The sequence below is a fragment of the Miniopterus schreibersii genome (assembly GCF_964146895.1).
Source record: "Miniopterus schreibersii genome assembly, chromosome: 14".
Classification (NCBI taxonomy): domain Eukaryota; kingdom Metazoa; phylum Chordata; class Mammalia; order Chiroptera; family Miniopteridae; genus Miniopterus; species Miniopterus schreibersii.
The window spans coordinates 53,470,532-53,484,383 of record NC_138114.1 but is presented as its reverse complement, the minus strand read 5'-3'; the positions used below and the strand labels follow the sequence as shown (position 1 = coordinate 53,484,383).

The 13,852-nt window shown below is 49.6% G+C and overlaps 1 protein-coding gene across 4 annotated transcripts in view; it reads left to right on the top strand.

Annotated features, from left to right (window-relative positions):
- The window catches only part of DOCK1 (dedicator of cytokinesis 1), a 288,043-nt gene that overhangs the window by 108,106 nt on the left and 166,085 nt on the right, over nt 1-13,852 (top strand). For all 4 annotated transcript variants that reach the window (XM_081157827.1, XM_081157826.1, XM_081157829.1 and 1 more), the window contains exons 26-27: nt 11,012-11,139; nt 12,879-12,974. In XM_081157827.1, the coding sequence (XP_081013953.1) occupies nt 11,012-11,139; nt 12,879-12,974 (224 nt within the window). The remainder of the gene's footprint in view (nt 1-11,011; nt 11,140-12,878; nt 12,975-13,852) is intronic.

The following is a 13,852-nucleotide window of genomic DNA, read 5'->3' as shown; positions in this document are numbered from 1 at the left end:
CATAGACGGCCTCAAAGCCTGCTTTGGAAGCAGCGTGGAAATAAACATTTATAGCTTTTATTAAGCATTTATGGTTTTTTACTAAGCAATTGCTTTGCTTAATAAGGAGTTACCAGAATACATAATACTGTGGAATAAGTCGTATCTTTTTAAGTACAAAGTTAGGAGTTTGATCTTCACTCCAAGTGCACCCACCAACATAGTAAGTGAGATTGTATGACGTATGTAAATTCAAAATTATCGTGGGCTAAATGAGCCCAAATTAGCCTGATGCCTCATGTCTCACAAGCTGCCCCAGAGTCGCACTCGAGAGCCCAGTGTACCTGCCGACGCCCACTGGCCGCTCGGAGGTGGTTCAGGGCACTGCCGACGGGAGCGGCCCCCTGCAGGCTTGGAGCTCTAGGCCCCTTTCTGGGTCGGGATCGTGAGGACAGCCCTGTCTTCTCACCTGCGGGCTCCCTGCTTCCTCCAGGCAGCCCAGGGCGTCTGATCTCCGTGTCAGGAAAGACCTCTCAGTGGAAACCTTCCGCTTGGTCTGTTCTCACAAACATGTCATACTTTTGCAAAACATTCTTTGCCACCTTTGGTATAAATATTTAAAGCCAAACTGCTTTCTGGTGAGACATGACGGCTGTGATTTTCATGCTCTGTTCCATTTTTTGTTAATTTGTAAAAAATATAGTTGTCTGTGTCCTGTTTCCTGTTCCCAGTGGAACCAGTCAAATGAACTCCCCACATGTCTAGATTTTTAGAATTTCATGTGAGCGGATTTAGTTGCACAAGCCACCAACTGTGCCAGCCCTTAGCAAACGTTCTCATGGGCATGTGATCAAGGGCATCGCCACACGGCTCCTCCGGGCTCCTCAGTGGCAGCCCCCGGGCAGGTCTCTGTTTGTCAGCTGTCGTGATGCCTCATGGGAGACACTCACTTTGCTCTAACACATTTCTTTCCATCTGCCTCCACATCAAAGACACTCCATAGCTTTAAGAGCCTCTCTTCAGTGGGAATGGAGAGCTGATCCGTGCGAGGAAGCTGGCAGTGACTTCTGGATTCCTAAGTGCCCCTCTGCGGGGAAGCCTCCCCTTGCCAGGTGCGGGTCCCGTCTGTCGAGGCTCATCCTTCTTCTCTGATGGCTCCACTCTGCCTCTCTAAAGGACACGGAGCCTGGGGATGACCCAGCGGAGTCTCTTTGGCTGCAGCAGGAGTTGTGTCTTTCAGAAAATGGGGTTGTGTTTGGCCCCAACCTGTGTGGACACCTCGGCTGCTGTCACTGTCGCCGTCTGCTCGCAGGTGTACCCCTGAGATGCTGCTTCTGGAGCGTTTTATAAAATTAAGATTGTCTTCTGTTTCCTAATTATTCTAATTATTCCCCAGCTTGGTGGAAATATGAAGGGAGGGCAGTTCAGCCCTGTCCCTGGATTCAACCTAGCTTTTTATTGATATGATGGAATATTTCTAACATACAGACAGGTGGGAAAAGCGTAACAGATGCCCATGTACCCGTCCCTGGGCTTCCCAAGTTTTCAAGTTCTGGTCAGTCTTGTTTCCCCCCAGAGGTTTTGAAGTAAATCTCAGCCTCCCCAGCGTTTCATTGGGACATCTTTGCAAATGTGTGGTGACATTCATAGGGAATGACACTGTTTCAGAGAAGGGGGGTTATGCAGAGGGACTGGTCCCCTGCCGGTGCCTGGAACTGACCTTGGATGTCCCCGCCTCTGCTCTGGTGCTGGGTGAAGGGCCTGTGACTCTTTAGCATGCGGCTCACGGGAGCCAGTGAATGGTGGTGATGGCTTCCGAGCGTTGTCTCGAGATGTGACTCGACTACTAGAAAGCCGGCTGAAAAGATTATGTGCTTCACAGGAAGATGACTCTAGCATGTAATCTGTGATGCGGAGCGAGCCGATTTTCCAAGCGCGATGCAGAGAGACGGGAAGGTCAGAGCACCAGAGTTTGTGCATTTGTAGCCTTGTTCCCATGTGGCTACATTGTTGCCCAGATAGCTGACAAAAGCTGTGAAAATGAAGGCTTCAGTCCTGTTACAGAAATGAAAAGTTACAATGTAGTTAAAGTAAACACCCGGACTCCCAGGTTTAGGATTTGTACTCACAAAAATGCTTTACATTAATGTTATAGAAATTGGACTAAAAGGAGTCAACCTGAGATCGCCTTATCTCTGAAATTAGTCAAGAGCGTGGGACCTGCTTGCGAGAAGCCTCTGCAGTCGGTGAGAGACCTCGCAGAGCACGTGTCTCACCCACGTGGGCTCCTTTCCACTGGGGGTCTGAGCCTGAGACCTTTGGAAAGATCATTCCAGTTAACACTGAATCATTCCTTTACCTTCCAAGATCCCCCCTTTCCTCATATCCCTGTATCGAAAGTGGCCGGAGTAATGGGCAGCTTTTCTGTGGAGCCCACCATGAACTGATCCTCGTGTGCTGATGTTTTGGGAGGGTGGTCGTAGGAGATTTGAGAGTCAAGACTTGAAGGTTTAGGAGAAGACAGTGCCTTCATGGTCTTGACAGTAGTTTAACGTCCCCGGTGGATTCCTTTGCTGGGAGCTCACTATGCATGGGCACCTTTGTTTTTGTTTCCTGGGTTTTCCCCTCAGGTGGCTGGGATCCAGGGGGAGGAGGAAGGGAACTCTGCCAATCCCTCGCTTCCTGGCCATTCCCGTAGCTCTTCCCTTCACTACAGCAAACAGGCTCTTTTTACAGAGGGCTCGCCATAAAACTTAATTTGTGTCCCATTTTTGAACAGTGCAGAGCTTCTTAAAAATGTTGGCATAATGAGCTTCAATTGCTTTCCTCGTTATTTTCAAGGTGAACGATCCTTCCAGTTATGAAGCCGAGTGAAACTCTCCTTTTTAATGGCGGGAACATTAGTTACAGCAGCCCTTTGAAGTCGGAGAGCAAAGGCCTCGGTACCTACTGAGACTAGCTATTAGGAAACATTGAAATCAGGTTTCTAGGCTATTTTCATTGTGATTAGATCCCAGGTAGGAAATTTATATCTCTAAAAATGACCCTCTTAATCAAATTCGTGTGCTTTAAGTGGTGGGAAGAGAAGCTGTGTGTTTAATGCGCACCTATAACAAAACAGACCTTAATGCTTTGATCCATAAACAAATCAAAATAACATCTCTTCTGCTCCTCCACTGTGGAAAATGGAGAGGTATTTCTCTTTATTGAAAGGGATCTTTAGCACAGAGCTACTCTGTAGTGAGTAGTTTTGTTAACTTGATGGATGTTGCACAGAAAGAAAAATCGGGGTTGGGACCGTCGTGTGCCGTAATCACTCCAGGTGCCACTCATATATCATTCTGGGGTACTTCAGATAGATAGTTGCGCTGACACCTCCTAATGAACGTCACCAGCTGTGAACCCCAAAGACTGATTATTTTAAATAATGGTGCGACATGGACGGCATTTTCTCCTTTCCCGTGTTTTTCATGCCTCGAGAACATTTTAATCTTTATCTGTAATGCACTGCACCTTTTTCATCCCTCGTCCGGCATATCACTCTCTATCTCTCATTATAGGTGCTTTTGAAAAGGCCATTTGTTAAAACAATGCAGCCTTTTAAGAAATGGTTTATTGAATTCAGGAGGGTGAAGTCAATTTCGGTTTCTTAATTATATCCATTTCAATTCCACTGTAATTTGTTGAGCACCTACCACGTGCTCAGGACTGTTTGTTAGCAGGGTTAATTCCTCTGACAGGCGTCAGAGCCATCAACTTAAAAAAAAAAAAAAAAGTGTAATTGGAAAAGAGTCATTCTCTTAATTTACAGATAAGGGCCCAGGATGTAAGTAACAAGTTCTAGTCTGTAAGGAAAAAACAAACAAACAAACAACACTCCAGGCAGGGAGCTGTCCACAGCCTTGGTGCTGATCACCGCGTTTGCCTGGTTACAAATTACCCCAGGAGTAACGCATTCTGAAAACTGCATTCACTTCAGATGTCATATGTAGCAAGGTAAAATATAAGTAGGTGAATAAATAACACATAAGTAAACATAAATGAAGCACATAGTGTGGTGTTCCTGTGCTCATTGAGTTTTCATAGCTTCTCTCTCCTCATTCCATACGGGGCTCTCTTCTGTAACCGAATTGTCAGAGCCAACAGTGTCTCAGGGTGTAGTTGGCTAACCTTGGTTGTGGCCGGTTGACTGCATTCTGTGCCCACCTCTGGGTGGTCTCCCGTCCCTGTTGCTTGATGTTGGGAGCAGGAAGAGCAATCTTAGAAGAGGCTGTGCCATATCTAGGCTGGCCCTGGAGTCTCTTCAGCTCATGATTCCTTTGAGGCCTTACAGGCCAGGAATCTATTCTCTGTTCCTGCACGATATGTCGCCTGCATGTAACTTGCTCACAGCAGTCGGAGGAGCCCCAGGTCACCTGCCGTCTCCTAGGTTCTCCTTCAAGACCCTGTTCTTTCTGTTGCACTAACCACTCATTCCCCCAGCATGGAGTGTCCCATACCCTGTGTTTTTGTCATTGTTTTTATCATACACATTTACTCGTTGGGGCAACCAGGAGAGAAGTGTGTGCCCGACCTCACCTTCCAAGACTGCCGTGTGCTTGATGACCTTTGCTTTCCTGGTTAAAAGGATGCGCGCCACTCCCCAGATGGAGATGTCCCCCCATCTCCCCACGGAAAGATTGTGCCCGGGGACTGGCGGGCATGCAGAATTCTCTCTGAACTTGCCGAGCTACCCTCCTGATGTACTTGAACCTGCCTGGAGACTAGACCCCGGCTCTACTCGTGCTCCCCACACAGTCTTCCCCGGCATTTTTCTCGAGGCTTTCTAATTTTTCAATTTACTTATGTATGGGAGTCATTTATGACTTTTCTCCATTGTTTCTTCATTTCTTTTTTTCTGACAAATGATTTATTATGACAATACTAATGGACGTTTAACTCCTATTGTTACACTTCTCCAAACTAAAGGATACAAAATATCTTTTGTCCCCTCCCTTCTTCCAGAAGATGACACACTTGTTACTGGGCCCAGTGGCTTCACCCAGGAGATGTACCTTTGAACAGCTTCTTTTCCCCATTTTCTCTCGTCCAAATCCTGCCATGTCACTGCTTCTAATTTCCAAGTTAATTTTAGCTGCTTTGTCAGCCTCTCAGTTAAAATTTCATGGCACTGGGCACCTCAGAGCTGGAACGCAGACCACCTTACGTCTGTTCATTTCGGCACTCAGCTGGGTAGCGCGGAGGGTCGTCGACCAGAACGCTACGGAGGCGCTGCCCGTCGCAGGAATAGAAACGCAGGGCAGGGCAGGGCAGGGCAGGGGTGCTGAATACAAGTTCAGAAAGCAAACCATGGGTGCGCCTCGGGGTACTCGAGTTCGTTCTGCTGGTATCGTTAACAGCCGTTACTTGTTGCATTAAGATGATTCTTGAAAAAAATTTAATCTGTATTTGACATGTAAAGATACCAGATTTGTACATGTTTGCACGCACATGCACATGCATGGACCGGTCGCCCTGAGGTGCACCGGCCTCAGGACCAGGGGTCAGGTCTGGCGTGGCTGCTGCTCAGCGGCGGGTCCCTGTGCATGCCTTCCCTCCGGCTCCTGTCCCCACAGCTGTGTGGTGTGGGGCATCACTCTACGGTGCCTGTGATCCCGTCCATTGCCAGCTCCGTTTTGTGCATTTCTGTTGCCTGAAGACTTGTATGGGGGGGAGAAAGCCACTGGAACAAATTGAATCATGTGAGTCCAGAGTTCTTAGATGGTTGAAAAATAAGGTGATTGTCTGTAAAAGATGAACAGCCAGCACCCCCCATTTATATGGCTCCTACTGTTGAATTCTTATTAAAAGTGTTACTGTGGATCTCAGTTCTGTGTAACAGGCTCAAGGTTATTAAATGCACTTTATGGATCATTTGTTTAATGTGACCAAAGTAAAAATTAAGAAGCACATTACTCAGTGTTCATAAAACAAATGTTTTAAATGAACAGATTTATTCCCATCTTTGCATCTTGTTTTAATGTAGAGCCGTCGTGGGGTTGTAGGCGGATACTCAGCTTGGGCATTTATAAGCTGATGATGCCTGTTGAATACCTTTTATAAAGATGAATATTTTTCACTCTGTGCCCATTACCAGAGCGTTAATCACCGTGGCTTCAGCGCGCACAGCTGAGGGTGAGCAGATGTCGAATCGATACCGCCTGCGACCATAGTCAGTCGCACTGGGGGCGGGGCGCTGGAGGGGCCGGGGGGCCGCAGGACCTCTGATCCCGCAGCTGATCTGCGTGGAACCTGCTCCTGCCGGGCTGCCTGCCCCTTTCCCAGGTGGCCAGGGCCACTGTCCTCGCTGGTTCTGCCTCCTTGTAGGTTATGTCTGTGCTGCGACTCAGCGCTGGCAGGCAGTGATGAGCCCTGCAGTCGCAGACGTGTGGTGGCAGGTCTGATAGGAGGCAGCCGTGGCCTCGATTCCACTCGGTGATGAACACAGTTCATTAAAATGAGAGATCGCACTTGAGGTCTGTAACAGCTGCTTCCTGGCGCACTCCAGACCATGCCATCCAACAGAATTGGCGCGAGCCACATCTGTCGTTCAGAGTGTTCCAGGGGCCACGTTAAACAAGAGTACAGAACAATGGGGGAGATTAATTTTAATAATAAATTTCAACTGAAACATCATCTCGACATGACTTCAGTCTAAAAATCACTAATGACCCGCTTCATCTTGTGTCTTTCACACTGAGTCTCTGAAATCCAGTGTGTTTTTACATCGGTTTTTAGCATCCTGCCTCAGTCTGGATGCTAAATTTCTATCCGAGATACTTGGTCTCTATTTAATAAACATTTAATAAAATCTATTAAAGAGTAGATTTGTGTACCCAAGTTGTTCAAAGCAGTTGTTTCCAAGAATTGAACCAAATATCATATTTTTACATTTATATTTAAGTTACTTACAATTAAGTAAAATCAAACATTTTGTTTATCAAGGGCGCTTACTGCATTTCCACCGCCCGCTGGCTGTCGCAGGAGAGCATACCTGAAGGGTTCGCTGCTCTGTGCACGTTCAGTTGAAAGGCTGACTGTGTAATATTTTTTTATTATGGTTATTGAGAGCCAGCCGCCGTTTACTGGGTGCTCACTGTTGGCCACATACACACACTATGTCGTTTCATTCTCACCTGAGAGGGGAACTACGGCTTCCTCGTCGAGCAGATCAGCCACAGGGAGGCTCGGAGAGTTTCAGGGACCTGCCCAAACCCAAAGCTGGGTATGAGTGGGTGGCTCCATTCCTTCCTGACGTGTGCGGGTGAGCTGCCCCTGTGAGCTGACCCTCAGTGAGCTGCCCCTGTGAGCTGCCCCTGTGAGCTGACCCTCAGTGAGCTGACCCTGTGAGCTGACCCTCAGTGAGCTGACCCTCAGCGAGCTGACCCTCAGCAAGCTGACCCCTCAGTGAGCTGTCCCTCGGCAAGCTGACCCTGTGAGCTGACCCTCAGTGAGCTGACCCTGTGAGCTGACCCTGTGAGCTGACCCTCAGCGAGCTGACCCTGTGAGCTGACCGTGTGAGCTGACCCTCAGCGAGCTGACCCTGTGAGCTGACCCTGTGAGCTGACCCTCAGCGAGCTGACCCTGTGAGCTGACCCTCAGCGAGCTGACCCTGTGAGCTGACCCTGTGAGCTGACCCTCAGTGAGCTGGCCCTCAGTGAGCTGACCCTGTGAGCTGACCCTCAGTGAGCTGGCCCTCAGTGAGCTGACCCTGTGAGCTGACCCTCAGTGAGCTGGCCCTCAGCGAGCTGACCCTGTGAGCTGACCCTCAGCGAGCTGACCCTCAGTGAGCTGAGAGGCTTCCCCCAAATCTCACAGAGACCTGGGCCCCTGAGCTGGACGAGCGTTTGTTGCAGCCGTTTTCCAAATGGTTGTCTTTGGGCAATTTATTTGAAGTATGAGGTTTGCTTTTGTTTTTGATGGTCAGATTCCCAGGCCATCTGTTTTGTGCCGAAAGGGACGATTGACACAAATCGTCATATAGAAATGATATATTCTGTTCATGGGGAGGGAAGGGGAAGGGCATTCTAGACACTGGGCTGGGGCGTCGTAGTGCGACAGGAGAGGCCTGTTCCTGCCTGCTAGGGACAGTCTCGTGCTTTCAAATAGTTCACTGCAGGTGTGTGTGTGTGTGTGTGTGTGTGTGGTGTTTGAGTGTGTGTGTGTTTGATATATGTGTGTATGGTATGTAGGAATGCATGTGTGGTGTGTATGAATGTTTGTGTGTGAATGTATGTGTCTATATGTTGAGTGTGGGTGGTGTAGCTTCTTTGGTGCCCTTGATTTTTGGTCTTGACTTGTGATGAAATTTGAGAGACTTTGGTGTTATTTAAAACCTGTGCCCTGCCATTTGTGAAAAACACTGACAGTAGACCGAAAGGCAGAATAAGAGACACCCCTGAAAAAGAGGATTTGAGTCACTTGCTATTGGGAAGGGCAGTCGAGTGGCTGGGGCAGCCCTGGGAGGCAGGCCACTTGTCCCTGCAGACCTGTCATTGGATGCCGGGCTCCTGTCTTTGCACCCTCACACACACGTGCATATGGCCTGTCTGGATCAGCTTGGACACCATCCAGTGAAACTGGGTCACCAGAAAGGCGGGAGAGATTGTGTTAGGATGTCATTGTCCCTCTGATGTTTTCCAAGGACAGAACAGGCTGTTCTAGACTGTAGGTCCCTCCTCACCACGTAACAGGTATGCTGTGGCCACCAGATGAGGAATGAATTTGGACAAAGTAACCATGCAGCACCTGTCTGGCCAGGAAGAGAGAGCTCCCCTCCACAGTGAGCATACGCGCATGCACACACAGGTGCACACGCACGCACACGCATGCACACACAGACACACACCCTCCATCAGGTCTCCGTGTGTGTGCAGGGGCTGCTGGCACTGATGAGAACAGGCCCCTCTCTCGTGGAGACTGCACCCTAGTAAGGAGAAACGCATAATAGAACCAGTGGTGACTCGGTGGTGCAAGAGCCTGCCTGTGCCCAGGTCAGCCGGTGGGCTGTGCTCCCCTCAGCTTTGTCCTCTCAGCCAGTTTGAAGGACTCTGGGGCTTTGGGGTCCTGGGACAGGTTTCTGAAGGGTGCTGCTGCCCCTCTGCTCCTCTGTTCTTGGAGGCCTGCATGAGGTGCCTGGTGTGGTCAGTGCCACCTTGAGGGAAGCCTGGAACCCGGTGATCTGGTCCTGGGTTGCGTGTGATGCGGGGCTGGAGCTCGGAGCTCTGTCTGTGGGCCGGGAGGCGGTGGCCCTCCACCCTGGAATGGTGGCTGCTTTTACGAAGTCCTCCTGCTAGTGTCGCCCCACCTCCTCCTCTCCGTGGAGCAGGCAGCTCCCCGTTTCCTGCTTCATCTTGACTGGCCATCGGTGGGGTGGATGCTGAGAACGCCCAGGTGGTGAACACAGGTGGATTATATAGCACGGAGTTTTTATGTTCTCAAGGGGCTAAGAGAATGAAATGTCATTAAACGTGACAAAATGGCAGTGAGGTTTCCGAAAGTTGTTTTGTTTCTCATATAGAGAGACTGGATGACAGACAGCCAACCCCTGGCTGGGGGTGGTGGGCGCTCCCACCAGGTAGCCAGACTTGGTCGACAGCATCTCCCCACTGAAGATGGACAGGCCAGCCATCACCTCCTTCACCTGGAGTAATCCTGACAAATGACACCAACACACTCAATTACCCCTGAGAACAGTGAAGTCCCCACCAGCCTGTCCAGTGTGACAGATAAATGGGGCGGTAAGGGATGGATTTTGGCCAGGGCGTCTGGGTACCAGAGCTGAATGGCCATTTCTACCATCTCTGAGTCTGGAACCCCCCCGACTCCCCCTCCTTCCCTTCCACTCTTTCTAAAAATCAGTGGGAAAAAAGTCCTTATGTATGTATATATATAAAAAGCCAGGAAACATTAATGCAAAACATGCTTCTGTCTCATTAACGTTGCAAAATGGGAAATCTTAAAAACAAGCGGTGTATGTTGAACGTTTCCGAGCTCTGCTGTCTGTCTCGTTTTCTGCTTCGTGGAGGAAGCAGTGGCTGGGCTGGCTCCACGGCACAGGCCCGGGTGGTACACAGAGTACATATGGGGGGGTGCAGGGGTGCGGGGGTTGGCGCTGCAGCTGAACAGGATTTCCCAGCTGGAGGAGACAGTGATTGCATTTCATCTGTAATGTCATTTGTATCAGTTTCCTTATTGTGCTTTAATTTCCTGAACACCCTTTTTTCTGTTCCTCTGTAAAGAGCAAATGAAAACCCAAGTTTTCTCCAACTCTGGTCCTCACCCCACAGTTTATATGTTTGCACAGTAATTCAGTCTACGTTCCAGGATCCCAGTGGATGCCCGAAACCGTGGATGGTACCGAGCCCTATGTACACTGTGTTTCTTCTACACATACACACCTTTAATAAAGTTTCGTTTATAAATTAGGCACGGTAAGAGAGTAACAACAATAACTAGTAATGAAATAGAGCAGTTACAACAATATACTGTAGCAAAGGGTGTGTGAATGTGGGCTCGCTCTCCAAGTATCGCATCGTATGTACATACAGTGTGGATACTGTGGGACAGAGCAGCACGGTGTAGGATTTCCTCAGGCTGCTCAGAAGCGCACGCAATTTAAAACTTGTGAATTGTATATTTTTGGAATTTTCTGTTTATTATTTTCGGACTGTTTGACTGTGGGTCACCGAAACCACAGAAAGTGAGGCGGTGGATAAGGGAGTCTGCGGCATGTTTGTGAATTACCGTGTATTTGCCCAGAGATGCCCATGCATATTCATGCACATGCGAGTTCTGTGTGTGAATTATTCACGTAGCAGTATAAGTGATGCCCTCCTAGTCCAGTCATCTGACAGTCTCCAGATGTCAGTTGGCAGAATGTGGATGTAACACGCTGAAAAACAATGTAACGTGCTGGGGAAACAAGCTTCTCGCAGACACGAGTTGCATCTTGGTGGGTCTCCTGCTGACTGGCAACCCCGTGTCCCTGCAGACTGCAGAGAGATCCTGCTTCCCATGATGACGGACCAGCTCAAGTACCATCTGGAGCGACAGGAAGACCTGGAGGCCTGCTGCCAGCTGCTCAGCAACATGCTGGAAGTGCTGTACCGGAAGGATGTGGTGAGTGAGAGCTGCACGCTTGCACGGCTGCCGCCTGGGACCCACGGGAGGCCTTGTCCCTGGGTTCACGCAAAGCCCACCGAGGGAGTCCCCCTCCTGGGATTCATGCGAACCCCGCTTGGGGACAAAGGCGCATAGGCTCATTCAAAATGAAACGGCCTTCATTTTAAGGGCGACCCCCTTTCTGTGAACTTGCACCCTTGAATTACCTTTATTTACGTATAAGGTGTGCTGATTATATTACAGTGTTTATTCTTCTGCATTCAAAATATTTATTTTTAAGTGTCTTTCCTGTAACTTCTCAGCTAAATGCCTCCCAAGACTTAGATTTTAATTCTTAAAGTAGGACAAAAAAGCTTTGGTGATAAACATTGGAAAGAAACAAGTGGAGGGTATTACCTACATTCTTTCGATTCTTACCTTATTAGAGTCAGACGTGCACATGGGTGGGTTTTTTTTTAAGTCACTGTTGCTTCTGAGAGTTTTGAGAGGAGCAGCTTTCTGCCTCTTCCCCTGGTTCCTCTCCCTGTGGGTAATTTCTTCCTGGGCTTTCTTAGCTAGTTTTTGTTTTTTCAATTGTATTTCCTTTTGCATTTCTAAGTTGCATGCTTATCCCATTGACCTTTTTCCTTAATCCACAGTTAGTGCAGCACAGGTGGGAAAGTCTGACCCTACGCTTCCCCCTCCCCCGTGTACCCACTTTCTATATTTGTGTACACGTGGCCACACACGTGGCATCGTTGGTTCTCCAGGTGTGTCTGGAAATGTGTACAGGGCCTTGATCACCTCTGCCCCGGCCTGTGGACAGACTGGCGGGATTTTCGAGTTGGCAGGGCTGGCTCTTAGCTCTGTCCCACATGACCTTTGGACACCTTTGCTGTCAGCGTGCACACGCACACGCGCGCGCGCACACACACACACACACACACCACCACCACCCCTGTCCTGCCCACTCCTCCTGTCCTGGCTCATTCTTTCAGAGCCTGGTTTGTGCCCTTGGAGACAGAGATCAGAATAAATTCATGCTCAGTGGGGATGGCCAGACCAGGGCATGGCCTTTGGAAGGTTCTGGAAGCCTTCACCTGCAGGGAAGCCTTCAGTGGTTACAGTCCAGGGCTTCCCCTCTTTTTATTGGAGAGCATTTGGGAGTAAAGGGGTTGCCTGGCCAGACCTCACAGAGGAGGTGGTGCCAGCCCTGGCTGGGTGCAGAAGAGACTAGAGAACGTATTTAAACACGTTCAGAGTCCTGAAGAATCCAGAATCCTATCGCACACTACACAGGAGAACACAAGTCTCTGCTGATAGGAGGCCCCGGGCTCTCTGAGTTCAGATAGTCCTCTATGCCCCGTGAACACGTTCTGCTCCATGTGCTGGTTCCCAGGCCGCTGGGACTGACCTGCAGAGCCCCCCGTGGTGGGATCCGCCTGCCTCACTTACAAAGGGCCACAGTCTCCACAAAACTAACTGGCGGGCTAATCAGGGGCCATACACGTGTTGTTTTTTAAACAGATTTGCTTTTATTTTTAAGGTTTGCTTAAATTAAATCACAATGATTACGTAACAAATTATCAGTAATGGACTATAATTAAGGCTTTTTCCTTGGACAGGGGCCCTTTTTCGTCTCGCAAGGGTTAGAACCGATTTGCTCTTTTCAGGGGGAATGGGGTCAGGGAAGCCCCGGGGCTGGCGTGTTGACGTCTGTCCCGGGGGCCGGTCCTCACTGCCACATTCTCCTGCAGGGCCCGACCCAGAGGCACGTCCAGGTCATCATGGAGAAGCTGCTGCGCACTGTGAACCGCACCGTCATCTCCATGGGCCGGGACTCCGAGCTCATCGTAAGTGCTCAGTGGCCTCACCGGGTCCCTCCCGGTGGCCGGGAGCCTCCCTCCCAGGAATGGCCTTTCCTTTCCAGCCCGAACAGCCCTCTGCGCCTCTTCCAACTGTCCTTTGAGACTGAGCTTATTTCCTTAAAACACAGCGAGCGGGCGAGGTGCTTTCCTTTACCTCTGTTTCCCGCCTGGTCTGTAAAATGTGCTCACTTCCCACAATTGCAGAAGCAAGTGTGGAAGCCGGAGGGTGAGCTGGCCGGCGTGTCAGAGACGAGCGTTTGGTTCCTGTTTTCTCGGTGTTTGCTTCTAGCAAAGGGCGCTCGCTTCCCTTTGCCGCCCGCACTCTTCTGCGGTTTCTTCCTCCACGTTTACATTGAAGATGCCATTAATCACATTTTATGAGCGGCCTTAAAGCGTAATTGAGGAACTCCAGCAACGTGGCCCTTCCATTCCTCCTCGCGCGTGTTGTACGTGTATCTCCTGCCCAGGTCACCCAGGCATGGAATGGTGTCTTTTCCCCCCGGAAATGTCTAAGAATAATATAAAACTTGTGTTACGGTGCCTTTTCCCCAGAGTGTATGCCTTTCCTCCACACCCCCGATTCTCTTAAGTTTGTTTTCTTCGGCTGATTGACCTTGTGCTCAGACGCACATGTGTGCCTTCGCTTCCCAGTGTCACCGCGGCTGCTCTGTGAGTTTAGATTGGAGGAAGGTGGGGGTCGGGGGGATACCCCGGACAAGGCGGGCAAAAAACTTAATCACCGGGCCTTCTGGAGTGGAAAAGGCTCGGAAGATGGTTTATGGATGTGTTTTTGGGGCGCTCTTAACACCCCTTTCTGTCACAGAGATTTCAGTCCTTATGTGCTTGTTGCTCACTTTTGCATA